Below are 26076 nucleotides of genomic sequence, written 5' to 3'. Positions count from 1 at the left end.
GGTAATAGCTTTCGCGAATTATGGAGAACATCTGTCAAGGCTATAATAAGCAAGGATTCCACATGTCCGCGACTGCTCTGCCAAGAGTATGATGATGTTTTTTTTTTTTTTTATAACAACGGGAGGCAAACGATCAAGACGGGTCACCTGATGGTAAGTGATTCACCGCCGCCCACGGTCACCAGCGTTTACGCCAGTGCGTTGCCTACCCTTCAGGTAAGAATATGCTCTTTTCTTGAATAACCCAATGTCGCAGTTGTTGGGGAAGACCGCTGATGGCAACGAATTCCAGAGATTTACTGTGCGTTATAGTATTAGCCGATAGACAAGCTCAAGAACGTAGACCCGAAACAACTTGACAATTAAAGACTATTAAAAGTATTTTTACTGTATTTCCAATAGTTTACAATTTTCGTGGTTGCGGCCTAATAACGTGACGCAAAATAATAATGTAATGGAAATTATAAATACGAGATTGAAACGTGAAAGTAGTTTTAATTAGATATGCACTTTTCGATAATGCATATTCATTGGAAAACTATTAACGCACAGACAGAACTAGTGTCAAACGAGTGGTACAGGTCGACAGTGTACTATATCAAGTAACCGAACGCTTATAAAAGTAAGTATTTAAAGCGTAATTAGCTCATTCTATAGACAAACATTAAGCTGACGAAATGAATCGACTAGTTGCATTGACGGTAATAATTCGATTGTGACATTTCTGACATTATTTTTAGTGTCTCATATTCATTATGTTCTTGAAATTATTTGATGGCATTAACAAAATTACGGTAGGGGGCGGCTTGGCTCTGTCCCTGGCATTGCTGATGTCCATGAGCGACGGTAAACACTTACCATCAGGTGGGATGTTCGCTCGTCTATCTACACGGGCAAAAAAAAACCGGTGTTATGGTTCGACACATCAGATCACAATTGCATTATTATAATGGGTGCATTGTAAAAAGCATAAAAAACACAGTACATTCAAAAGAATTCCATTAAAATTTCTCATACGTTATTTGTAAGTTATATTGCTTATAATATTACTGAAAAACTTTTTAGGTGCTTCATATGGCCACACTGGCGACAGGAATTATAATTCACAATGCTCCTGTAGTTGAAGCTGTTGTGAGTATCTTGTATCTCCATTTCTAGCTATTGTAACTATTTTGTAGATGTCTATGGACTCCAGTAACCACTTAACACCAGGAAAATCGATACTTCTCGTGACATATTCAATGATTAAATTTGTATTTCCAGGATAATTCCCGTTACGCTTTCAACTATGCTGTCAACGATCCCCAGACCGGAGACAAGAAGGCCCAATGGGAAGAAAGAAACGGCGGGGTTGTCAAAGGGTCATACTCCCTAGTTGAACCCGACGGGAGCGTGCGAGTAGTCGATTACACAGCCGATGACGTCAGCGGTTTCAACGCGATTGTCAAGAATATTGGCCCACGCGTTCACCCAGCACCACTTACACCAAAAATCCCTACACCGTTGGCTCCAATCGTTGGCCCAACTAATTACGGTTTCGGTACGGAACCAGTTGTAGGCATTCCTAAAGCCACGTCCATTGGTCATTGGAGTCTTCCTTGGGATCCCAAAACGCATTCATACGGAGGATGGGCACCAATTACTGCTCCGTTGCTTCCGATACCTCTGGCACCATCAAGAGCCTATGCCACTATACTCAGAAAGAAATACGTCGATGGCAAATTGTACAAATGGATAACGGGACCTATTCCACTAAGCGGTAAAACTTTGATCATCAAACAGACAGGGAGGGGCAGATGATGAGTATTAAAACTCTGCTATTTAGTGTTTAATAACAGAGATTTCGATAGAGCTTTAAAATTACCCAACGGATAGGTAAATGATAATTCCTTTAGGGTATAATTATGTAACTAGTCTTGGTATGTAATGTCGATATTAGATACACATTCGTCATATCGATTTTACTTACATATTCGTAATATCGTTTTCAAATATTTTTTTATAATCATATTCGTTAATCAAACGTCACTTAACACAAACTTAATAGTATTCAGAGTATCGGAAATTGTAAAATCTATGAAATAAAGGAGATACTAAATTGTACAAGTGTTTACACACAGTAAATGGTATTTATCTACCTATTTATGAATTAGCCTTTTTAGAATACTGACCCTTTGAAATGTAATGTTACGTATGATTGGCAATAAATTCTAAATTCAAATGAATTTTATTTGTTTAATAATATCGACGAATATTAATAATAATTGTAATTAATATACTAATACGTGTAATTATGTACGTGTAATGCTATGCGAAGAGCTGGTGCTCCAGCTCGTGGTCGCGGTGGCCAACATCAGCCTCTGGCGTCATTCGTGGTCATTGCGAAATAAAGTATAAATAATAACATAATTATAAATGTTTATTTATTTATTAACTACTTTAGTAGCAAGCACATGGCTAACAAAATCCCTTTTTTCAAAAAAGTATAATAAAATTGTTTACTTCTTCTTCGGAAGATAGCAGAAAATAATGGGAAGGTCTTTTGGAAGAATCAACAAAGGGAAGATCTTCCACCGAGCGCGTGAAATCGCTTAGTAAACCGGCAGTCCAAATGTTTTGTTTTCATGAATGAAGGATTACAGGTGGCACGGAGGCCTTTCCAGTTTCACCAGGACAGTGGGCGAGCACGGGCTCAGCCAGGAGGCTCCGAAAGAGACCTAACAACTCGAGGGCAGCTGCTTCGCGAATGCATCTACTACCAGATCAGAATCGCGACCTGCTGAGATGACCCGGCGAGAAACTCGTCGGGCTGATGTATGGAGTCCGAACGCTATTTTTTTTCCTACCTAAGCTGACAGCCTTGCGAGGCTATTTCAGCTTCACCCTAACATGTAGGTGAGCTCACGGGGCTCAAACCTGATGACGTTGCTATCACGAAACCTAGCAAGAGTCGTGCTTTGCGGAATCTACCACCGGATCGGAAACGCGACCCACTGAGAAGATCCGGCGAGAAACTCAGTGGGCTGTGTCTGTGGGGTTAAAGTCGAATGTTATTTTTCGCAACTTGTATATATGTAGACGTATCTTAAAAATGTCGTTGGCGCGAAGACGTCTGTCGAATGTCATATCATCAGTCACTGTTATTATCCCAAACTCACCGAAGCTGTATTAAGGTCATTATTAAGCTGTAATGTTAGTTATTTTTGTAATCTATCGCATCGTGACGTAATATCCTTCTACACAATTTTAATCAGGTTTCAGGTTCAAATGACTGAATGAGCATTCAAGCAAGCGTTTTAGTTTAAGCCTTTTTAGGCATTAAGCAAAGATTCCCAAAAAACGCATATTGGGCTAAATCGACCCCTGAATTTTTCAAGTACAATAGTATTTTTCTCTCCCACCAATATAATTAGGGTATTTTGGAATTTTCAAAACCACATTTGAAATAAATTGTAAAACTAACAGTAACATTTTTGGAGGAGCATTAAAAATAGTAACTGACAACCGAAATTTCAGACTGACTAGACTAGAACAGAAATTAACTGACAGAGTAAATTCGTAATGAAGAACTATTATTTTCTTAAAGAATAACTTTCATGTAGATTTGAGTTTTTTTTGCTCGACAAAATCCTGAGAACTTGGAAAAATTAATAGTTGTAGGTCAAGTGGAAGGAAAGAGAAGTCGAGGAAGATTCCCAACTAGGTGGACGGACATTGTCAAGGAGGCCACAAACACCAGCGACCCGGGCGCCATTAAGCAGGCCGAATGCAGGCAACATTGGAGGAGGCTGGTGCAAAAACTGGACCAAGGTGGTCACGACCCTCAGTAATGAGGAAACGACAAAGAAGAAGAAGAAGAAGATTTGAGTCGAGAGCGCTACTTGATTTTCTACAGGTCTCCCATATAAAAAAGGTGATAAACTCGATTCTTGCAGCGGTCAGTGCTGATGTATAACGAATATGGAGGCATTAACTCCAAATCGTAAAAAAATCAAGTCGAATAATCAAAGTGTCACAAAAATTTGGTGCTAAAAAAAATCAACTATAATAAGTCTATTTCAACTTTATAATTGGACTAATCCAACAAGTTTCTCATATTAACACGGGTCCTAGTTTCGTACGAATCATCCGTGCATATTAATTCCTAAATCATTACAATTTAGGTTCACACAACAGGTATCAAACATGTTATATTGAGTTCAGTTCAAAATTGTAGTGAAAAAAAAACGAAAAAATGAATAAATCGGGCGTGAAATTCGGATGCGCGACACTATGACGACCGGGCCGAATAATTAGTGTTGTATAAAATCGAATCGGCTAATATTTGGTGCATCAGTACACTTCGTTTCGCTCGCTGGAATACTAACTACAAACAACAGCAACATGAAAACTAACGTTATGGTACGAAGTTCATTTACGAATATGGAAACAGCTTTTTCGACAATAAAATTAAAATTTCAAATATGACCCACATGTAAGATAGCATAGTTAGAAAACTGGGCATTTATTAACATTTATGAAAATAAAGACTGAACCATACTTTTTATGTTCAGTACGAATATCGGTCATCCCCTAAAACATAATATGATGTCATTCATTTTATTTTTTGTTTTTTCCAGACCTATTCACTGGTAGCCCAAGAGGCTATTTCAGTTAGTCATTCATTGATGTTTGACGATGTAACGAGTTTACAAAACTAAAACAATATATTCCAGATTGCCTGCCTTTTGGTGTCAGCTACAGCCGTGTTGGCGAACCCGCCAGCGACATTATCCCTGATACCAATTACGACTGTTGACAGAATCGTAAGTGTTAATTTCTGTTTTATTTGCTAGCATAATGAACGTATTTTTTATCCGATCCGTTGTAACCGCGACGAGAAGGTTTGGTTTAATTTTAATGAAAGGATAAACATTAGACATGTGTAAGTAATGCGAGTGATATTACTCGGGTAATATTACTCTACGATGTAATGCAACATCACACATTACGCGAAGGAAACAAACATCACAGTATCACCCAACATGTTTCTTTCTTTGTCGTGTAATGTTGCTTAATACACGAACGGAACCGAGCGACCGAGACAGACCGATCGACGCAAAATAAATGAGCAAGCGACACGGAATTATTCCTAGTGATTTTGAACCGTATGTCCTGGCCGCTAGGTACATTTTTATACCTATGGTACGTCTGAATTTTAATATAGGTATTTGTGTTTATATTTTTCATGCGGCCAGCCGGTAGCTCCCCGCAAGTACTTACTTAATTTTTTATTCGCAACTTTTGTAAAATCGCTAGTCGCTCGTAATTGTTTAGTAATATTTCATATTAATTTTTGTGTTTGATTTGAATTACTTAAGCACTTGTTTGAAGATAGTTTTATTATTTGTTTTAATGCGTGTTTAATAAGTGAAAGAAATAACGGCGTCTAAATGAAAGTACATTCCTCCTTGGATGCACTTTGAAGATATCGCGCCGAAACAATGCATCTACTGCTCTCGTATATTAACATTATTGTCGAGCTCAATTTGCAGTCTAAGTCGCCCTATGAAATCCGTTCATCCCACAATAAATTATATTAAGTAAAAAATAAAATTATTATATTATTAAGTAAGTCAATCTGTCAAGTAATATAACAGTGTATTACAATACAAAGTTCATACTTTGTATTGTAATACACTACTGTAATGACACACCCGAATCATTACCTAAGTGATGTGTTTATACACATCACTTAGGTAATGATTGATGAAAACATTACACATCACTCTTAACATTACTCGGTGCGTTCAATAGATACTGTGACGACGAATACATTGTATCTATACACCCGAATCATTACCTAAGTGATGTGTTTATACACATCACTTTGAACGCACCGAGTAATGTTAAGAGTGATGTGTAATGTTTTCGAGTAATATCACCTATCTGTAAAAGTGATGTCATATCACATTACATTGGGAAGTGATGTTTTGCGCAAGTCTAATAAACATATTTTTCAATTCTTCAGTCGGATCCGAGCTACAGTTTCAACTATGCGGTCAACGACCCTTCAACGGGAGACAACAAGGCGCAGTGGGAGCATCGCGATGGGGACCAGGTGCGAGGGGCCTACTCCTTAGTCGAACCCGACGGAAACGTGCGTCACGTTGAGTACAGCGCCGACCCCCTGACCGGATTCAACGCGGTCGTCAAAAAAACCGGTCCCAATGTGCATTCGCTGTCAATCGTCGCTCCGATTGCGCCAATCGCTCCTATCGCACCGATAGCTCACGTCGAGCATGTTCCAATCGCACCGGCATCCCACGTCGCCCCGGTGGCGGAAATCGCGCCCCTCGTACTACCTCACGCACCAATCGCCCCCTTGGTCCACACGCCGATCATTACCCCAGTCATCGAAACTGCCCCAATTATTGCTCCGCACCCGGTAAATTATAACCCCCTCTATCGGATTAGAGGACCCGCCCCCTGGGTGACCTTATCCGGCAGTTCATATACGAAGGGTAACGTCGTCCGACGTTGGACGGCTGGTCCTATTTCGTTGGAGGGAAAGACGCTCACGATCAAAACCAGGCATCATTAAATTGATTAGTTTTATGTACGTATTTCTCGTGTATAGGTAACAGTATATAGTTACTGACGGCGCTAGTGTGTTCTTGCGCAGTTAGCTTGTGCAAAAATACACATAGGTCATATTAGAAGTTAGATTATGTAGAGTACGTCCAAGGCAACGATGTGTAACTGAAGCTTAAGCGACTGTTTTATTTTTAAATTGTAAATATACGTAAATATATATGTTTTTATTAGATATTGAATTTTTTTTTTATTGCTTAGATGGATGGACGAGCTCACAGCCCACCTGATGTTAAGTCGTTACTGGAGTCCATAGACATCTACAACGTAAATGCGCCACCCACCTCGAGATATAAGTTCTCAGTATAGTTACAACGGCTACCCCACCCTTCGAACCCAAACGCATTACTGCTTCACGGCGGAAATAGGCGGGGTGGTGGTACCTACCCGTGTTATTATTTTAACCCGGATACAGTACATTTCATTAGTTTAGTTGTAAAATACCCTGAGAGAAAATGTCTGAAATGCAAATCGACTAACATTTTAAACGAGATATTAGAAAATATATCGACGTGTCTATGCACAAAGATTACCTATCTCTCTCTAATGTGAGCGTTAGAAGATGACAAATCTTCAATATCGATCTCCCTAGGAAAAAGTTTAAGGGAACAAACACACAAAAACAAATACAGTCAAACTGATAACCTCCCTATTTTTTATATTCGACTAAAAACAGAAACACTGATTTTATTACTTAAAAAAAAAAAAGAGTTTATATTTTTACCAAGGTAACATTTTCTGATTATTTTTTGGAGATAAAATATAAAATAAATCTAAATGTTGAGCCGTCATTGACTACGGCCGGAAATTGATCATTGGGCAAGCACTGACAGGTTTAGTTTGTTATCTAAATAAACCTATGTATTGGACTCTTGGGACCTCTTAGGTGGGAATGCGAGGGGCTTAGTTATGTGAATTGGTTTTCTTTTGTTAATTTAGTGTTCCTTCAGATTTAAACGTGTCATAACGGTAGCTCATTAGTCGTTTAGCATCTGTGGGAGTGCACTACAGTGGGAAAATGAAAAAAACACGCTGGACGTGGCGGCGATTCTCCCAAAAAGAGCCACTGAAGTCACAGTAGACAACCACCATTTTACTGACTATACTTCATCCCATCCCAACTCGTTTCATTTAATTTTATCCCAATTAATTACAGTCTCAAATCAATTATTCGTCTCATTTTGCTTTATATCGTTTTTCATACAACAAAATTTGTATGAATTTTTTAATTGAAAAATTTTATGAACTCGATACTGGACAAAATTGATTACCATACTTAAAAAAAATATTAAGAGTATCTATGGAGCGGCGTGGGAATGCAGCAGCACTGACTTTTTGGCGGAAACGCGAGGTGTCAAGTTGTGTGATTTGTTTTATTTTGTCTATTTAGTGTTTCTTCGGGTTTAAATGTGTAATAACGGTGGTTTATTAACTGTTTAGCATCTGTGAAAGTGCACAAATGTGGGAAAATGAAACAAAGCCGCTAGACGTAGCTTCTCGGGATACTCCAAAAAGTCCACTTGAAAAAATTTCAGTAAATGACCACCATTTTACTGAAATTGTATTTCATCCCATATTATCTCATCTCATTTCATTTCATTTCACTCCATAACATCATTTTTCATAAAAATAAGAATATAAATTAAAATACGACTTGACCTAAAGGTCTTAGTTTCCAGGTCATAAAATCCCTTTAAAAAAATATGCAGCAGCACTCTGTGGCACTTACCGGATTGTTGTCTTCGTCGACGTCGTACTCTTCTCTCTGCACCATCATGAGTCTGCCGCTCGCGTTTATGACCTGGAAGGGATCATATATTATGCACGTAATTTAGGGTGGTTTTGGGGTGTCTTGCGTTTATTTCTGCCGCGGTGCAGACGTGCGACCGGTTCGAAAGTTTTAATCGGTCCTTATTGCGGGTGGAAATTACGTTGAATCGATAAGTTAAATAGATACACTGATATTAGTGGTGATAGGACCTCTTGTGAGTCTGCACGGCTAGGTACCACCACCCCGCCTATTTCTGTTGTGAAGCAGTAATGCGTTTCAGTTTGAAGGGTGGGGCAGCCGTTGTAACTATACTGAAACCTTTCAAGGTGGGTGGCGCATTTACGTTGTAGATGTCTATGGACTCCAGTAACCACTTAACACTAAGTTAACTTAAAACCGAAACGCAATACTGCTTCACGGCAGAAATAGGTAGGGTGGTGTTACCTACCCGTGGGGTCTCACAAGACTTCCTACCACCAGTAATTACGCAAATTATAATTTTGCGGGTTGGATTTTTACTACACGGTGTGATTCCTTCACCGTGAAAGTCAATCGTGAACGTTTTTTGAGTACGTATTTCATTAGAAAAATTGGTACCCGCCTGCGGGACTCGAACGCCGGTGCATCGCTCAAGACGAATATGTACCGGATGTCTTATCTGTTAGGCCACGACGACTTCAAAAGGACCGGTTTCAGTGGATGTGGGTGTGCAGTACCGACCAGCGAGTCCGGCGCGGCGGGGCTGCGCGCGCGGTGCTGCTGGGGGTGCTGCAGCCGGCACAGCGCCGCCGACACCACGCACGCCGGGTGCGACAGCGCCGACACGTCCACCGCCTGCACGCAGCGCATGTCGATGTCGCCGGCTGCAACACAAATAGACACGGGACTTTTTGGCGGGAACGCAAGGAGTGAAGTTGTGTGATTTGTTTTATTTTGTCTATTTAGTGTTTCTTCGGGTTTAAATGTCTAATAACGGTGGTTTATTAACTATTTCGTATCTGTGAAAGTGGACAAATGTGGGAAAATGACACAAAGCCGCTGGACGTAACTTTATGAGATCCTCCAAAAAGTCCACTGAAAAAACCACAGTAAATGACCACCATTTACTGAAATTATATTTCAGCCCATATCATCTCATCTCATTTTTATTAATTTAATCCAGTTGAATAATGTCTCAAATTAATTATCTTCATTTCATTTCATTTCACTCCATATTATCATTTTTTATAAAAATAAGAATATAAATTAAAATAAGACATGGCTTAAAGGTCTTAGTTACCAGGTCATAAAATCCTTTAAAAAAAAAACAGATACACAAATCCTCAAACCACACTTCACATCGCCAGTACCAAATCGTCATATGTCCAGCTCGGCTGCCCGGATAAACTCACCACTATCCGCACACGTCAGCTCGTATATAGTGACGAGTGCGTCCGCCCCGAAAACCACCAGCTGGTCGTCGAGCATGTCCAGGGCGAAGACCTGCGCCTGCACGCGGACTATCTTCGCGAACTTGTTGTCGAGGCGGCACTCGCGAGGGTAGAAGCGGACCTCGTCGTGGCCGTCCAGGTCGTTGTAGCAGCCTGGAGCGTGGTGTTGGCGTGAGTCGTGTTTATATGTTGGCGCCTTGCGAGCCAACACCGTCCTTTGTGTACGTCATCACGACATCAACGGTCTGATTGAATTTTGTTATAGGATGTTGTTTACAGGAAAACAACAAACAGGCATTTAAAATTAACATTATTATCTCTCACCCCCACAAAGATTCCCATCATTAACGCCCCCGCAACTGGTGTAGGGAGTCCAACACTCATATAAATATTAGCCCATCCATTACGTACATGTATTTTCTACATGGATACCGAGTTTCAAGTCAATCGGATGCATGGTTCGGTAGTTATAACGGAACATCCGTAAAAACCACTGTAGATTTATATATTAGTATACAGTCATGGTTGGACGGTGTTGGCCTAGAATGGCACTTCCAGTCTTATCCTAGAGATATCGTAAAATCAACAAAAGGATTTACCGGAAAATGGGCAACTCTTATAACTCACAAGTTTCTGGCCGGTTTAGTAAATCAGGATTCCGATCCGATAGACGTAGCGGAAAAGGCTGAACTTGGCTGTGGCCCAAGCATTGCTGACGTCCATAAGCGACGATAAAAGCTCACCATTAGCTGGGCCCTACGCTGGTATAACAGCAATTAAAAAAAAATGAGCAAACCACTGCTGTTGTTAAGGCAGATTTTAGGAAATCCTCTCAAGTTGAGCACTCCATTCGTCTTTATGGCCACCACCATCGCACCTTTGACTTATTTTTAAATGAAACCTCTCATTAATTTTACTGGTGGTAGGACCTCTCCTGAGTCCGCACGGGTAGGTACCACTGCTCTGCCTATTTCTGCCGTGAAGCAGTAATGCGTTTCGGTTTGAAGGGTGGGGCAGACGTTGTAACTGTACTTGAGAACTTAGAACTTATATCTCAAGGTGGGTGGCGCATTTACGTTGTAGATGTATATGGGCTCCAGTAACCATTTAACACCAGGTGGGCTGTGAGCTCGTCCACACATTTATGCAAAAAAAAAACCTATAATAATTTAGCTGAGAGTGAAGTATGGGCTTGGGGTGCTGACCCACGACGATGCGGTCCCTCCACCAGAGCATGCCGCCGGTGACGAGGAAGCCCTTCTCGTGGGCCTCGTTCCCGAACAGCTTCCAGCGGCGCGCGGCGCGGCTGTAGTGCGCCAGCCCCGCGCGCCCCGCCACGCACACGTGCGCACCGCCCCCCTCCAGCGCGCTGTACTGCAACGCGACACGTGCACGCGTAAACATTCCAAATTCTAAATCATTTATTTCAAACTAGCTGACCCGGCAAACTTTGTAGTGCCTCAATCTATAAATAAAAGACACATCAAGGGTACACATCAAAGGAAAAACAAAATTGTTATTTTTATTAAATTCCGAGCATTTTCATATTTATTTACCTTTTAAACCTTCCACTTCCACAAATATTTCAAGACCAAAATTAGCCAAATCGGTCCAGCCGTTCTCGAGTTTTAGCGAGACTGCAATTCATTTTTAAAAAGGTTTTAAAGGTAGATTAATATGAAAATGCTCGGAATTAAATAAAAATAACATTTTTGTTTTTCCTTTGACGTGTCCCCCGTCGGACGGATTAATTTTTCATGTTTTAAGTTTATCTTATACAAAAGTTTAGGTCTTTTATTTATCGATTGAGGCACTACGAATTCTGCCGGGTCAGCTAGTGAAAAATGAAAATGAAAAGGCCAGGAAGCGAACGCCTCATTCCCACGTAGTGCCATACAGGGCGTGCCGTACGGGCGCCGCCCCTACTCCACCACTAAATGCTTTTAAACTAAGCAATACGTTAGTAGTGTAATTGTTTAATTTTATTGTTTAATTATATATTGTGAATAAAATTATTTCCTTACATTATAAGTTAGATTAGTTTCTGTTATCGTGTTGTTTTGTCGTATAGTATAAGGAACATTGTGTACAAATTCAGCACTTTATCTTGTTTGGTCCTGCGCACGTGGCTTATATTGCAAGCCAGATTTTATTTCTTTTTACTTGTGTTTTTATGTATATTTTTAGCTTGTGATGTGTATTGTGTGCCTGATAAATAAAAAAAATAAGATGTCTTTTGGCGGGAACGCAAGGAGTGAAGTTGTGTGATTTGTTTTGTTTTGTCTATTTAGTGTTTCTTCAGGTTTAAATGTGTAATAACGGTGGTTTATTAACTGTTTAAGTGCACCTGTGAAAGTGCACAAATGTGGAAAAATGAATCAAAACCGCTGGACGTAACTTTTCGAGATGCTCCAAAAAATCCACTGACAAAATCACAGAAAAAATGATTTTACTGAGATTATATTTCATCCCAGTTGATTAATGACTCAAATTAATCATCTTCATTCCATAAAAATAAGAATATAAAATAAAATAAGACATGACTTAAAGGTCTTAGTTACCAGGTCATAAAATCCCTTAAAAAAATTTTAAACTAGATTCCGACTTTATTACTAATATTTAATATTTTGCATTTGTATTTATTTGTGTGTACAATATGTGTACAAAAAAGCGTACGCTTTATGCAGGAAAGATTACTGGCCCGGAGGTCTTTCCATTTTCACCAGGACAAGCGGGCGAGCAAAGGCTCACCCAGGAGGGGTGGGATTAGCTAGCAACTGCCCAAGCACCTCCAAAAGAAACCTAACAACTCAACTGCATCGCGAATGCATCTACTACCGCGGAATAGCGACCCGCTGATAATATCCGGCAAGAAACTCAGCGCTGATGCATGGGTTAGGTTGCACGTCGACCTCTTTGTCGAGTTCGACGAGTACGGTTACTGGGGTCCCTAAGCCTGCTCCTAGTGTTAGAGCTGAAGGCGTTTAATCTAGGACTTATTGGATCTGATGGATCCGTAAAGACTTGTCTATGGCGTCGACGGTGACTGGCTCCTGCGTGATCAGGATTCGGGGAGTAGGTACCGGCGGCAACGATAAGGCGATTATCATGATTCGTGGCCCAGGTCGTCGTGTAGGTCAACGTTTCTCACGAACCACGGAGCTCCGACGGCTTTTTTATTTTTATTTTCTTGCTTATATGAGCTTATATGCTTTATGAGCTCACGGTCCACTTGGTGTCAAGCGGTTACCGGAACCCATAGACATCTACAACGTAGATGCTGCCGCCTACCTCGAGGCATAAGTTCTAAAGTCTCAGTATAGTCACAACAGCTGCCTCACTCTTCAAACCGAAACGCATTACTGCTTCACAGCAGAAATAGGCAGGGTGGTGGTATCTACCCGCGCGGACTCACAAAACGTCCTGCCACCAGTAATCACGCAAATTATAGTTTTGCGGGTCTGATTTTTATTACATGATGTTATTCCTTCAAGTCAATCGTGAACATTCGCTAAGTACGTATTTCATTAGAAAAATTGGTACCCGCCAAACCACAATATTGTTAAATGCGACTACAGTTCACGAGCACCTACCCGCAGAGGCCAGTTAGTGGCTATGTAGGTGGCAGGAAGCGGCAGCACGATCCACTGCTTCCTGCACTCGTTGTCGTCGACGAACTCCTTGTAGTTGCTGGGGGGCTCGTAGTCCAGGGCCGCGGGTTCCTGGTACCCGTTCTCCGTCTGGTAAGAGTCCGCCGAGGAGTCGATTATCGGGATCTTGGTGCGCTTCGTGAGATTGTCCTCTATGTTTATGTAGAGTTTGTCGTCGGCTTGCAGGTACAGGTGGCGCTGGTTGCTCTGCAATACGAATTTATAAAAATACAATATAATTAGTAGAGATGAAACGAATAGTGGTTTAGCCGGATACCAGATACCGAATATTCGGCAAGCTGTGAGGCCGGAACGGAATTTTTCTCTTTCGGAAATTTTCGTCCGCGTCCGGGTGTTGTCGCACGTAACGGAGATCGCGACGACGATTTGATATTCATTCACCACGATTCGCCACTTGTTAATTTTGAGTATTAAACAAACTAAGTAATAAAACAATCACTTTTGACGTGCGATTATAAAAATAAAAGTTATCCATAACCTATTGTGGTATTATTTGCCTTTTGTATAACCATGAGATTTTCTTAAATTTTACTATCCGAAATCCGGCCGGATACTGATTTACTATACTGATTTGATATCCGGCCGGATAACGGATAGTTACCTGATATCCGTTTTATTTCTAATAATTAGTCAATCTATTCCAACAGGAGGAATTTATAACAGCTGTACTATCTACCACTTTTATACTATATAGTATCCGCAAAATTTGTCTGTACAGAAGAGAGAAAATTAAAAACGATTAAATATGAAAGCGCTAACACCGTTCAAATTAGTCTACGTTCATAAATGTTTTTACCCAACTCATCTATTTCTATATTATTTGAGTGAGTATTGTTCGAGTTATTTGAAGAATAATTCTTGATTACAAATACTTTAACGGTTTGATCTAGAGTTAAGTGAAGACATGAGTGGATGAAGGGGTTAAGTACCATTTTAAGATTTATGAATTTTTACAGGTGTTATGTGCCTATAAACCATATTAGACCTTAAAACTCCCAGTTTAAAAGCCATTTTAAGAAATTGTAGGAAGGAGTTATGTACGAATAAAAATTACAAGTAACAAAAGTTTGTTGTCCGTTTTCTCAAAATTAACAAATTCTATCATATCCCCTTCATCCACGCATGTCTTTAATTATTTATAAAGTTTCGTCTACTTTACAATTGTCGTGATCACAAACGACTGATGTGTAGTCTACACTTGAACACCGCGCTAACAACTATCGAATTTACTACTACTAATTAAATTATTTTATTTATATAAATCAAAATGCGAGGTAGTTTAATAACCTAAAAGTACATAATTATTATTATCCGCAATATATCATTATAGAATATGTTATAATATATCATTATACAGAGCTATCAGCAACATGCTTCGTCAAAAAGTACAATACTTACGTTCAGCTACAAGCGTCGTCATAAGCAACACATAGGTCCACGCTATCAGCAATGCGCGGGTAGGCATCGGCTAGTCAAAAAACCCACTCTGGATCGCACCCGGCCCGAAAGTACCCATTACGCTAGCAGCATTGCCACCCTGTATGGCAATGGATAATCTCTGGACCAGGTACGACCCAGACCGATCTACTAAGCATCTCGACTGCTCATGCAGGTAACGCAGTCGGAACGTTGATGTACAAATAAAACATTCCCTCACCATGCACGGGTTGACGCTTAGCGGACTCTTCACGAAGTCCAACTGTATGAGATTCGTTCTGGAATCGTTCTCCACTTTCACCATCCACAGCTGGTAGCCCTCCGTGGCCCATTCCTGCGCAGAACGCAACAGTTCAGTATGAAGTTCGGTTCGGTGAAGCAGTAAAGCGTTTCGGTTTGAAGGGCGGGACAGCTGTTGTAACTATACAGAGACCTTAGAACTCATATCTTAAGGCGAGTGGCGGCATTTACATTGTAGATGTCCATGGGCTCCGGTAACCACTTAACACCAGGTGGACCGTGAGCTCGTCCACCCATTTAAGCAATAAAAAAAACCCTCAAAGTTACTAGAATAAGTAGGAATAAAAAAGTAACAGTATTACCATACTGGTGACGAGCAGGGGGTCGTGTCTGCCGAGGTCCTGGCTGAGCCCGTAGTCCCAGGCCAGGGAGCACATCAGCAGCGCCCCGAACGTGCTCCACGCCGACACGCCGCCGCGAGACCAGCTCACTGCCACGGTGCGACCGTCTGCCGTCCACCTGCGCAATGGACCATTACTTCATCTAAGTGAACACCACTTCATACGAATACACGATGGACTGTAGTGGCGTGATGATGTAGTGAAGGTATGTGTCGTAGGACCAGGAAACGCGGTGAGTCGGCTGCGATGGACCTGTTCAAGCTGCAATGCTGTGGGACGACTGTTGATGACTTGTTTTTATAGTGCGGGAACTGTGGTAGTCGAAGTTCTTGATGCGCTTATGAGGAAGTGTGAAGGCTCCAATTGTTCCGTCGCAGGTCACCAGTTTGTAGGTATCCGACGAAAGGAAGCTCTTCCACCGAGCGGGTGATATTGCTCGGTAGACCGACGGTCCGAATGTTGTTGTTCGGAACTTGTATATATGCAAGCTTATCTTGAAAATGTCGTAAGTGAGATTCAGACATCTGTCAAATACCTGATGCATTTGACTGGTCCGGGGTCGCCGGGAAAGTCCTTGGAGCTGAGCACCATCGTATGCGACAGCTCCAGTCCGCCAGTCGCCTCGTCTATCGTGAACACCTCCACTTGAGAACTGAAATATTACAAAGCCTCGCATTTCATTGACTGACACCACCGCTCTCCTGCAGTGGTAAGATTTTTCCCATCCGTCACAAAAATCAGTAAAAAACTTTTACTGGTTTATTGACTCTAGGTAGGGTATAAAGAACCCACTAAGATATCACATAACTCTACCACCCTTCCCCCCTAAGAACTCTCTTTTGAGCTCTAGTTGGGCGTCTCATAAGAAAATACAGTAATCCGATTCAACTCACTTCCGTCTTCCGATGGCGATGAGCCTAAACTTGTGATTGACTCTAGTGCACGTCGCATCATCGATACCCTGGGCCCAAATACCCTGGACTGCCTGAAAAAAATTCAAATGTAACCTGTTCATTGCAAATTACTGTGAGATAGTTCTGTGACTGATAAATAAGGGTCAACTTAAGATGGTTGGATTTTTTTCTATAGTTTTAAGGTTTCTAAGCGAGATTGTAACGCTTCGACTAAAAGTCGCATCAATAATGCTAGCCTTATACACTTGTAAAGATATTTGTAATTTTGATTTCAAACAAATGAACTTTATCAGCATCGACATTAGGTTGAATTTACATTGACTTTATAGCTTCTATATTCATACAAATAGATAAAGTGAGAGTGCTAATGCATGAGATGTATTAATAAGAAGAAAAAAAAATAACAATTCTACTAAAGATTTTCTTCAGAAGTAGCAACACTGAACTGATTACAAATAACACAATTTTATTGTTTCAATAAATTAGTTAAACAAAATACGTGCAGTCAACTAGCAATCCTTCATATTATTTGGCTATTACTTTTAAATTAGGCTTTCATCGTCCATTGATATTACATTGTAGTTTTTTTAATTAGCAGTGATACACAAAACAATCCCCTACTTATCAAAACGGATACAAAATCCCAAACGGTTCTCACCAAAACGTCAGTTTCCAATAATGACTGCCACATAACAAATAATATTACCATATCGTCAACTACTTTAAAAAGAAATATAAATAATAGATTTTGAAATACCTTTTAACTGTTGGTTATTATAATCGGAGATCGGATAATCAGATCCATATTTACCTAAAAGTAATTTTCGTCTGACATATTAGGGATTCTGAGAACAGATTTTTATTGAAAATAAAATCTCGAGTTTGCTAGTCTAGTCGAATATCGGACTATACAATAAATTTGAACCCCACATTGAACTATATGTATATGTAGGGTGTGAAGGAAAGGTGTGGTGTACTAAATTAAAAAACCTAAATTTACCCAAATCTTTTTATTCAACTTTGTACGATTTATTTATTTCTTAAGGATAGCTTATGAAATATTTCCTTTTTTTTCCTTTAGAAATTTGATTAATAAAAAAAGCAAAAACTGTGCCTTTTTTTAAATACTTTCATTATAACCATCACTTGAACTTTAGGTCTGTATGCGATTATCCGATCTCTTATTTTAATACAAATAAAATATAAAGTAAATAACAATTAAATTAACATTTTATAAGGGCATGACGGTATTAATTAAGAATGAACCTGTAGTGGGTTTACGAACAAATAAAAAATTGAAATTCCAGAATGCAGTAATAATTATCATAAGAAATAGTAAAGTTCACAGTTAGCACAGTACAGTTCTGTATCTTGAGTTATTCTATATTACTAAGTCATGCCAACCACAGTTGAAAAGTATCTTAAATATTCACAACACAAACAAACACACAAAGAAATAAAAATTAATAAGAGACAAGAGGACTGACGACTTAACTTCTTAAGACTGTGACTCTTAATGGATCCTGTGGGACTATAACATTCGATACATATATCACATAAGGTTTAATTGTGTATAGTAATATCATATATCATATAAGATATCATATAAGGTTTACTCTTGTTTAATCATTTAATTACCTAAAGCTAAAATGCTCTCAGGTAAATTTTGTTAATTATCACAACCTTTTTTTTTATTGCCCTTGTAGGCAGACGACCATACGGCCCATCTGATGGTGAGTGTTTACCGTCGCCCATGGACTTCAGCGATGCCAGGAGCAGAGCCAAGCCGCTGCCTACAAAGCTTTCTTTATTATTTAATAAATAAACAATAAAAAAATGAAAAAAAAATTAAAAAAAGTTATGAGTTACTTTAATGTTTACTTACATTAGGATCGAACTTGAGGTTGGGAGCGGTGAGATACGCTGCTCTGCCATCATTGAGTGTTATACCAAAGCCGCAGACAAGAGGAGAGTACTCTATGTCATTCACGTGGGTGTTATCCTCGATTATCGGTTCGGCTGCAATTAAAAACCGATATGAAATTTAATTACATCATATCGCTTTATCGATAGAGATCTTGGCGTGTCGCTGATAATAATAGAGATGTCCGACAGAGAATGTTATACCTGTTCTTAGAAGTTCGTCTGTGGTGAACAGAATTTTTTTGTACCTTGATTATTTTAATACAAATATTATTTATTGAGAAATTGAATACATTTTAGAGCATGCGTGAAGGTTAAAAAAAAGGCAACTAAATTATGAATTACAACTTCTTTTTCATTTTTAAATCATTAAACGACAGTAGAAGTAGAAAAATGGTAAAATTAACTTAAGCTTCAACTATGACCTTAAATAACTCAGAAACCGTTAGAGTTAGCAAAAAATCATAGACCTTTTTTGTAAAGCGTTGTCTACGAGATTTTTTTAAAGATTGTTCATCCGTTCAAGACTTAAAAAATTTCAAAGTAATAACAGGTTTTTTCCCCTGCTATTTCTATTTAAAAGTTAGGTAATCGGGGGGCCGGGTTAAAATTACACTTAAGAGCTATAGCTTGGCACGAATTTTTTTTAATAGATTTCGAACCGATTCTTTTTTTTTATTGCCTTTGTAGGCAGACGAGCATACGGCCCACCTGATGGTGAGTGGTTGCCGTAGCCCATGGACTTCAGCAATGCCAGGGGCAGAGCCAAGCCGCTACCTACCGCAAAATTCAGAACTATCGTGAATTTTTTTTCGGATAAACCCTAAATAAGGACCACCCTAGTGTTTCATATAATAAATGATAGTCATTTAAGCAGTTAGTCTCATGTTTCCAGATATTCCTACTGCATCAACCACATTATGGTGTCATTTAGTACCGTATGTTACTGGCAATTCGTATTCAAGCTTTTAGACAGTCCATTTCTTGTGTACATATAGTATAGAAGCACTGACTTCACTCATGAAGTTAGGTCAACAATTAAAACCCAGTATAATTTAGACATACCTTTAGAAACCTGTTGATTTATAGAGAATGGTATACGGCCCAAGTCCAAACAGTAATCGCGGTTCTGTGTACCGTCCCATCTGTACCTTAACAGATGTGCTCGTGTAGTACAAACTAGGATTTCTGTACCAGATATGCAACACATTCGGGTGATCTGACCATCCCATACTAAGATTTCTTTGAACTGAAAACCAAACGGGATTTTAAGATTTTTTTAGCTCTGTTTAATGAGTACTTACTGATGAGAGAGACCACATTCATACTGGCATTTTCATTTATCTTTTCGATTTTTTTATTATACTTGAATATTTTGTATTTTAATTCAAGTTTTTACCTGTGTGGTCACAATAAGCTATAAAATCTTAAACTTACCAATGATATTTTAAGTGATGGTATTACTTCCTTAACAAAAAGCTCAGCTGAGTCTCGTCGGAGACTTGCTGTTGGAGGATCAAACTGCTGGTATGCTGTTTGATCACTGAGCGTCTCTACGTTATAGAGAATAAGGTGGCCTTCTGATGTCTGAAACGTGAATTATTTTCATGGATACAAATTAAATAAAGACGTCATATTTCAACATCTCATATACTCAAAACAAATAATAAAATTCATATATCAAAAAATTGGTATTAACATAAAAAGTTTTACTTACTGAAATACATATCATAGATGAATCTGGTTTCCATTCGACACCAACATTAACACCAAGTCTTTGCAATGATTCTGTACTTCTTTTGTGGTAAACTATTGGTAGAGTCGGCTGAAAAAGTGCAGTAAATGCATTTATTATACTTATTATATTTATTTATTATATATATTTATATTTATTTCTTATAGCATAATTTGTTAATATAATGACAACACTCTTTTTATTTATTAAGCTATTGAATAGCTTTTATAACGGGCTTTGAGTGCGGCGATCGAATAAAGAAATTTCGTAACGAAAATAAAAGCTAACACCCCCCACTATCATGTAGTTCGCGTTCAACACATTCACACGTTGCGCTTGTGTAGTTTGTGAATAAGCGCGCAGCGTGATGTCGCACTGCCTGCGCATCATGAAAAGTTTGCCCATCTCTCTCACGCGTGGTCTAGCTTATGAGTGTGAAGGGAACAGTTAATGGTTTGCTTTTGTTAATGTTTATAAATATAGTGTTGCCTTATTTTATTATTGTTTTAATATTAAATTATTATTGTCTAATTACAATTGCATAAGTTGATAAAAAACGCTATGCAATAGCTTTACCGCGGCAGTCCGCGAGTGCCACACGTGTTTTTTTTTATTGCCTTTTTAGGCACACGAGCATCCGCCCCTACTGATGGTAAGCTGTTACCGTCGCTCATGGACTTTAGCAATGCCAAGGGCAGAGCCAAGCCGCTGCTTACTATTGTGTACTCTTCGCAAGCCTCATTTAAAAAAAGGACATGTCATAGCACTTGGGAAGTACCGTCCAGGAGAGTTCATTCCAAAGCTGGATGGTACATGGCAGAAAAAATATATGTTTGATTGCTTGAAGGTTATATGGTTGATTGCTTCCAATTGTTTTCGTAGAGTGCTTCAACACAATGGCTTTAATCAATCAAATGTGTTCTTGCTGGTTGCTAATTAAGATTATCTACGACTAGCGACCCGCCCTCGCTTCGCTTCGGAAACATTAAAACACACATGAAACCAAAAAAAAAAAAAATAAAAAAAAAAAAAATTCAAAAAAGTAGCCTATGTTCATCAGGGACAATGTCGGCTTCTAATGGAAAAATAATTTTTCAAATCGATCCAGTAATTTCGGAGCCTATTCGAAACAAACAAACAAACGAATCTTTCCTCTTTATAATATTAGTATAGATATAGACAAGACTACTCAACACATACATATGGTGACTTTACACAAACTAAAGACCTGAACAGTATCATCTTCAGTTTTTGCAGGTTGGATTGTTTACTAGGTTTTGAATCTTCTTTATGAATGGTTAAAAAATAATTCTTTTAATAATATATTTAATATGGTGATGAGATTGCGTCATTTGATTTGGGAAAACATTTATTGATGATCTTCATGTAAATATCCATATATATCTAAAATGGAACCGATATCACTAGTCTCAATGTAAAGTATATATCGATGCTTGAAAGGCAAACTTAACTAAGCGACAATGCGTGAACTTTACAGTAGACTAATTTAAAGTTGAAATAGCTGAAAACAAAATTTATTTTAACGAATCTAACTGTAGTAGAATCTAGCTAGTAGCTGTAGGATTGAAATGATGTTAATAGACCTAAAAATATATTTTTTTTGGGCATCGAATATGGTTATTGCCTATCATTTATGTACAAAGTAGTTATTGTCGCTTAGTCACGTTTGCCTTTCAAGCGTCGATATGTATTTATGTTATTTTTCATGAACACCACACCACACATTAGATAGAGACTTAACCCAAAAAATGTGTTTTTTGGAAAACATTGAATAACCTTTTCAAACCCAAGAAACACAGAGGAAGGGGACTGAGTGAAAGAGACCGATGGATAAGACTATTAAGAGGCACTGGAAGGGGTCATTCTAGGTCCATTTTTTTATTATAGTCTAAATCCAAAAATTTCAAAATGAGTCTTTATAATTCTAAAGGTGCAACTTTAATGGGCAAATTATTCTTCTATACTATAATCTTTAACTGATGTGGCACAAGTTTGATTCGTAAATGAGGTTATTATTTTCCATGTTCTTACTACCCCATGGCAATGGTTCTGTTTCTAGTATTTACAGAAATTAAGATATATCATCATTATCCTGCCCTTCTCCCAGTCACCTGGGGTCGGCGCAACATGTTTTCTCCTTCCATACTCTTCTATCATATACCATTTCTTCGCTCACTCCCCTCCTACCCATATCGTCTTTCACACAATCCATCCATTTCTTCTTAGGTCTACCTCTTCCTCTAAATCCTTCCACATTCATAGTTAACACTCTCTTAACAACCTCATTTTCATTCCGTCTCATCACATGTCCATACCATCCCAAACGTGCACTCCTCAGCTTCTCTGTCACAGGTGCCACTTTCAGACTTCCTCTAACATATTCATTCCGTATTCTATCCATTCTCGTTACTCCACACATCCATCGCAACATTCGCATCTCTGCTGCATGCAATCGCCTTTCATCCGCCACTTTCGTTGTCCAACAAGCTGATCCATACAAGACGGCAGGCCTTATTAAGGTCTTATATATCTTCCCTTTTAGGGGAAGAGGGATGTGCGAGTCACATATGGTGCCCGTGACCTGCCGCCATTTCATCCATCCTGCGTCAATTCTGTGCCTCACAGTACGATCCAGTTCACCGTCGCTTTGGATAACAGACCCTAGGTATCGGAAGTCTTGACATACTGGCAAAGGTGTTCCGTCGAGGGAAATGGGTGTAAAATTGGAGAGACCGCCAAAATCACAGAACAGATGTTCGGTTTTCGATCTGCTGATTTTTAGGCCAACACTCTCCAACTTGCATCGCCATTTCTCCAGTATGTTTTGGACCTCGAGCCCGTTTTCTCCGACGAGCACTATGTCATCGGCAAACAGCATACACCAAGGGGGCTCTTCCTGTATCTCCGATGTCAAGGCGTCCATCACAAGCAGGAAGAGATAGGGACTTAGTGCAGACCCTTGGTGTAAGCCCACTGCCACATTGAACTCGTCGGAATTCCCCGCGGCGGTTCGTACATACGTCCTGGCTCGACTGTACATGGCACAGATTAACCTCACATACTTACCAGGTATATCTTTCTCATTCAATGCCCACCACAAAACTGCTCTAGGTACTCGGTCGTACGCTTTTTCTAGATCAACGAACACCATATGCAGATTCCTGTGCACGTCGCGATGTTTTTCGCACACTTGGCGTAGTGCAAATATGGCGTCCGTTGTCCCGCGACCAGGCATGAACCCGAACTGGTTTTGGGTGATCTCACTTTCATCTCGCAATCGCTTTTCTATCACTTTCTCCCAAACTTTCATACTATGAGACATAAGCTTTATTCCCCGATAGCTGCCACAGTCTTGCACATCCCCTTTATTTTTGTATATGGGCACCAGCATACTGATGCTCCATTCCGTAGGGATCACTTCTTCTTGCAGCAGCTTATTGAAGAATAAAGTCAGCCACTTATATCCGTCTTCTCCCAGTATCTTCCATACTTCCACTGGTATACCGTCTGGTCCTTCTGATTTTCCGCTTTTCATACTTCTCACTGCTTCTCTAACTTCATACATACTAATCTCACTCACAAGTCCGACGTTTTCTGGCTTCCTATTAATCACTCTGTTCCAGTCGTTCTCCTCATTCATTAATTTTTCAAAATATATCTTCCAGCGCTCTTTTATTTCGTCATCTCTCATTAAAACTTTACCTGTCTCATTTTTCATACATCTGACATGCTTAATATCTTTCGCTCTTTCTTCTCTAGCTCTTGTAATACGGTAAAGTTCCTTTTGTCCACGAGGTCCATCTAAAGCGGCATACAACCGTTTCTGAGCGTCAGACCTGGCCATAGCAACCGCTTTAGTGGCCTTTTTCTTACATTCTCTATACTCATTCTTCCTAGCTTGCCTCTCACTTTCATTACCTCTTTCTAGTTGCCACTTTTTGAATGCATTCTTCTTTTCTTTCAATTCTCTCTGTACATTCTCATTCCACCACCATGTATCCTTGTCAATTATACCTTTCCCTTTTGATTCGCCGAGCACAGCCTTAGCTGTCTTCCTGACACTATTTGCCATTTCATCCCAACAATCATTCGCAGATTTATCTTTCATATCCTTCATTTCCAAGATTAAGAAATTAAGATATAGTGGATGTGAAAAAAATTTTATTTACATAAAGGGTAAATGTCCTGTGATTGTTCAGTACTCAGTTAAGTACTTATCAATACATCTCAATGGCATGTGATAAACAGAAATATTTGTATCTATAATCTTTTTTTTTTTAATTGTGTTTATGCTTTTTTTTTAATTCTCATCTAATTTATGATAACACAATACTTATATATATCATAAAATGGTAATATTTTGCTTGTGTTTAACATTATTAGTAAAAGCAAACAAACGTTTTCAATACTCTATTTATAAGTAAACAAAGAAGTTGTAAGTAAACAAAATTATTTCATTCATAAACTCGATTAGCGAATAATTGTTAGTACAGGTTTAAATATGCGTTTAATGATGAGTATGGTCTCTCGCGAATGTAAGAAAACCACAATTCCTGAATTTTACAAAATGACATTACTAATTAATAAAATACCGTTAACATACCTTACAGAACCATACCATGAGACAGTCATCCGTAAGCACTGCGAACAGTACTTTGTCTCTATTTGACACGATCTGTTTAATAATTTGATTATCATCAGTTAGGTTCTTCAAAACTTTTGGCCAACCAATCGGAAAATACATTTTGTTTCACTGACATTTGTACATTCACAGCACTTATTAATTTATAGGGGCTCTAATCGAAGATGGCTTGAAGATTTTAAATTATATTTATTAAGGGTTTTCATTAATTTATATTTTTAAACCCGTTTTCATTCATTCGTCAACACAGCACTGTCTTACTTCGTGGGTTTGTCATTTTTGACAGGTTTGTTACGATTTGTGACTTATGAATTTGTCATTGTCAAATATGAAAAAAGGTAAAATTCATGACTAAAGCATTTTAATGCAAACGTAGTTCAAAGTAAATGGATCTGATGGTTAATTAAAATTTTGATTTAAAATAAGCATTAGATTCTTAGAATTTGCATGTTGATTACTTTTTTATTTTTTCGAAACGACGAAAATGATATATCCATTTTATCTCCATAAAAAACTTTGAAGCCTCACGTTTCGAATCTTTTTAAGTAGATTTTAACCTACTTCCTAAGTCCTCGTAATAAATACGTATATTCAATGATTCGCAGACTAAGTTTCTATGCTCATGAATGACTAAAGTATTATTTGTAAAAACTTTAATACTGTTAAGCACAAAACTTAATTTTAACTAGGTCCTGAATTAAAATAAATTGTTCGGAACCTATGGATTCCGACGAAGAAACACTGCTGTTGGCTTTGTTACTTCGAAGACGCCAGAGAAGACGAAAACGAAGGCATCAACGAAATTGAGAGGATCCATTATCAATTAAATCGAATGGAAGAGAAGAGCCACTACTTTGTGTTTTTTTGCAAATTAATAAAAAATAATCGAAAATAATTTCGCTCTCCTACATGCGAATGTCAAGATCTATATTTTATAAATTGTTGCATCTGATACAAACTGACTTAAGACATGAAGACATACGGACTGAAGTGAGTCGGGGCGGACGGGCCGGGGCTTGTACAAGACAATATACCTACCTACAAAATGGCGTCTCTGCTGCTATTGGCGACGATTTTCTTGCGCGTCCGCCACGAATTCGCTGCGCATGCATCACGTGTTCGTTGCGCGCTCGTTCCGCTTTGAGAAATGAGAACGCTCGAAATATGCTTGTCTATGACTCTTTGGGGCTACGAAGGTTCTCTCTGAGTTTTGAACTCATCACTCATTGCCAGAGCAGAATTCATTCACACTCCCCTG

General features: G+C 39.0%; 3 protein-coding genes across 3 annotated transcripts in view; 2 read left to right on the top strand and 1 right to left on the bottom strand.

Annotated features, from left to right (window-relative positions):
• The window catches only part of LOC101740281 (guanine nucleotide exchange factor subunit Rich), a 46576-nt gene extending 21486 nt beyond the window's left edge, over positions 1 to 25090 (bottom strand). The window contains exons 1-14 of the mRNA XM_038017599.2: positions 24780 to 25090; positions 20138 to 20245; positions 19858 to 20007; positions 19486 to 19669; positions 18383 to 18516; positions 16477 to 16568; positions 16119 to 16235; positions 15545 to 15701; positions 15163 to 15276; positions 13428 to 13691; positions 11040 to 11208; positions 9796 to 9987; positions 9125 to 9267; positions 8363 to 8434 (exon numbers count right to left, since the gene is read on the bottom strand). Of these exons, the coding sequence (XP_037873527.1) occupies positions 8363 to 8434; positions 9125 to 9267; positions 9796 to 9987; positions 11040 to 11208; positions 13428 to 13691; positions 15163 to 15276; positions 15545 to 15701; positions 16119 to 16235; positions 16477 to 16568; positions 18383 to 18516; positions 19486 to 19669; positions 19858 to 20007; positions 20138 to 20245; positions 24780 to 24920 (2037 nt within the window). The 5' untranslated portion in view covers positions 24921 to 25090. The remainder of the gene's footprint in view (positions 1 to 8362; positions 8435 to 9124; positions 9268 to 9795; positions 9988 to 11039; positions 11209 to 13427; positions 13692 to 15162; positions 15277 to 15544; positions 15702 to 16118; positions 16236 to 16476; positions 16569 to 18382; positions 18517 to 19485; positions 19670 to 19857; positions 20008 to 20137; positions 20246 to 24779) is intronic.
• CPR136 (cuticular protein RR-2 motif 136) lies at positions 1075 to 1800 on the top strand. The gene is made up of 2 exons (NM_001173163.1): positions 1075 to 1131; positions 1264 to 1800. The coding sequence occupies exons 1-2, from the start codon at positions 1075 to 1077 to the stop codon at positions 1798 to 1800; spliced, it is 594 nt and encodes a 197-aa protein (NP_001166634.1).
• Positions 4251 to 6808, top strand: LOC101737686 (cuticle protein 8). The gene is made up of 3 exons (XM_004926934.5): positions 4251 to 4401; positions 4716 to 4805; positions 6011 to 6808. Exons 1-3 carry the CDS (start codon positions 4384 to 4386, stop codon positions 6581 to 6583), a joined length of 681 nt encoding a protein of 226 aa, XP_004926991.1. The 5' UTR covers positions 4251 to 4383; the 3' UTR covers positions 6584 to 6808.
• Positions 25091 to 26076: the final 986 nt, after the last annotated feature.

Source organism: Bombyx mori, chromosome 19 (assembly GCF_030269925.1).
Source record: "Bombyx mori chromosome 19, ASM3026992v2".
Classification (NCBI taxonomy): Eukaryota; Metazoa; Arthropoda; class Insecta; order Lepidoptera; family Bombycidae; genus Bombyx; species Bombyx mori.
This window is presented reverse-complemented; position numbering and strand designations above follow the sequence as displayed.

Excerpts from the sequence above, each read along its gene's own strand:
- LOC101737686 (XM_004926934.5), top strand. Across the intron at positions 4,806-6,010 it reads TTACGACTGTTGACAGAATC|TCGGATCCGAGCTACAGTTT; the intron begins GTAAGTGTTAAT and ends TCAATTCTTCAG.
- CPR136 (NM_001173163.1), top strand. The coding sequence starts at position 1,075 with ATGGCCACACTGGCGACAGGAATTATAATTCACAATGCTCCTGTAGTT. Across the intron at positions 1,132-1,263 it reads CTCCTGTAGTTGAAGCTGTT|GATAATTCCCGTTACGCTTT; the intron begins GTGAGTATCTTG and ends TTGTATTTCCAG.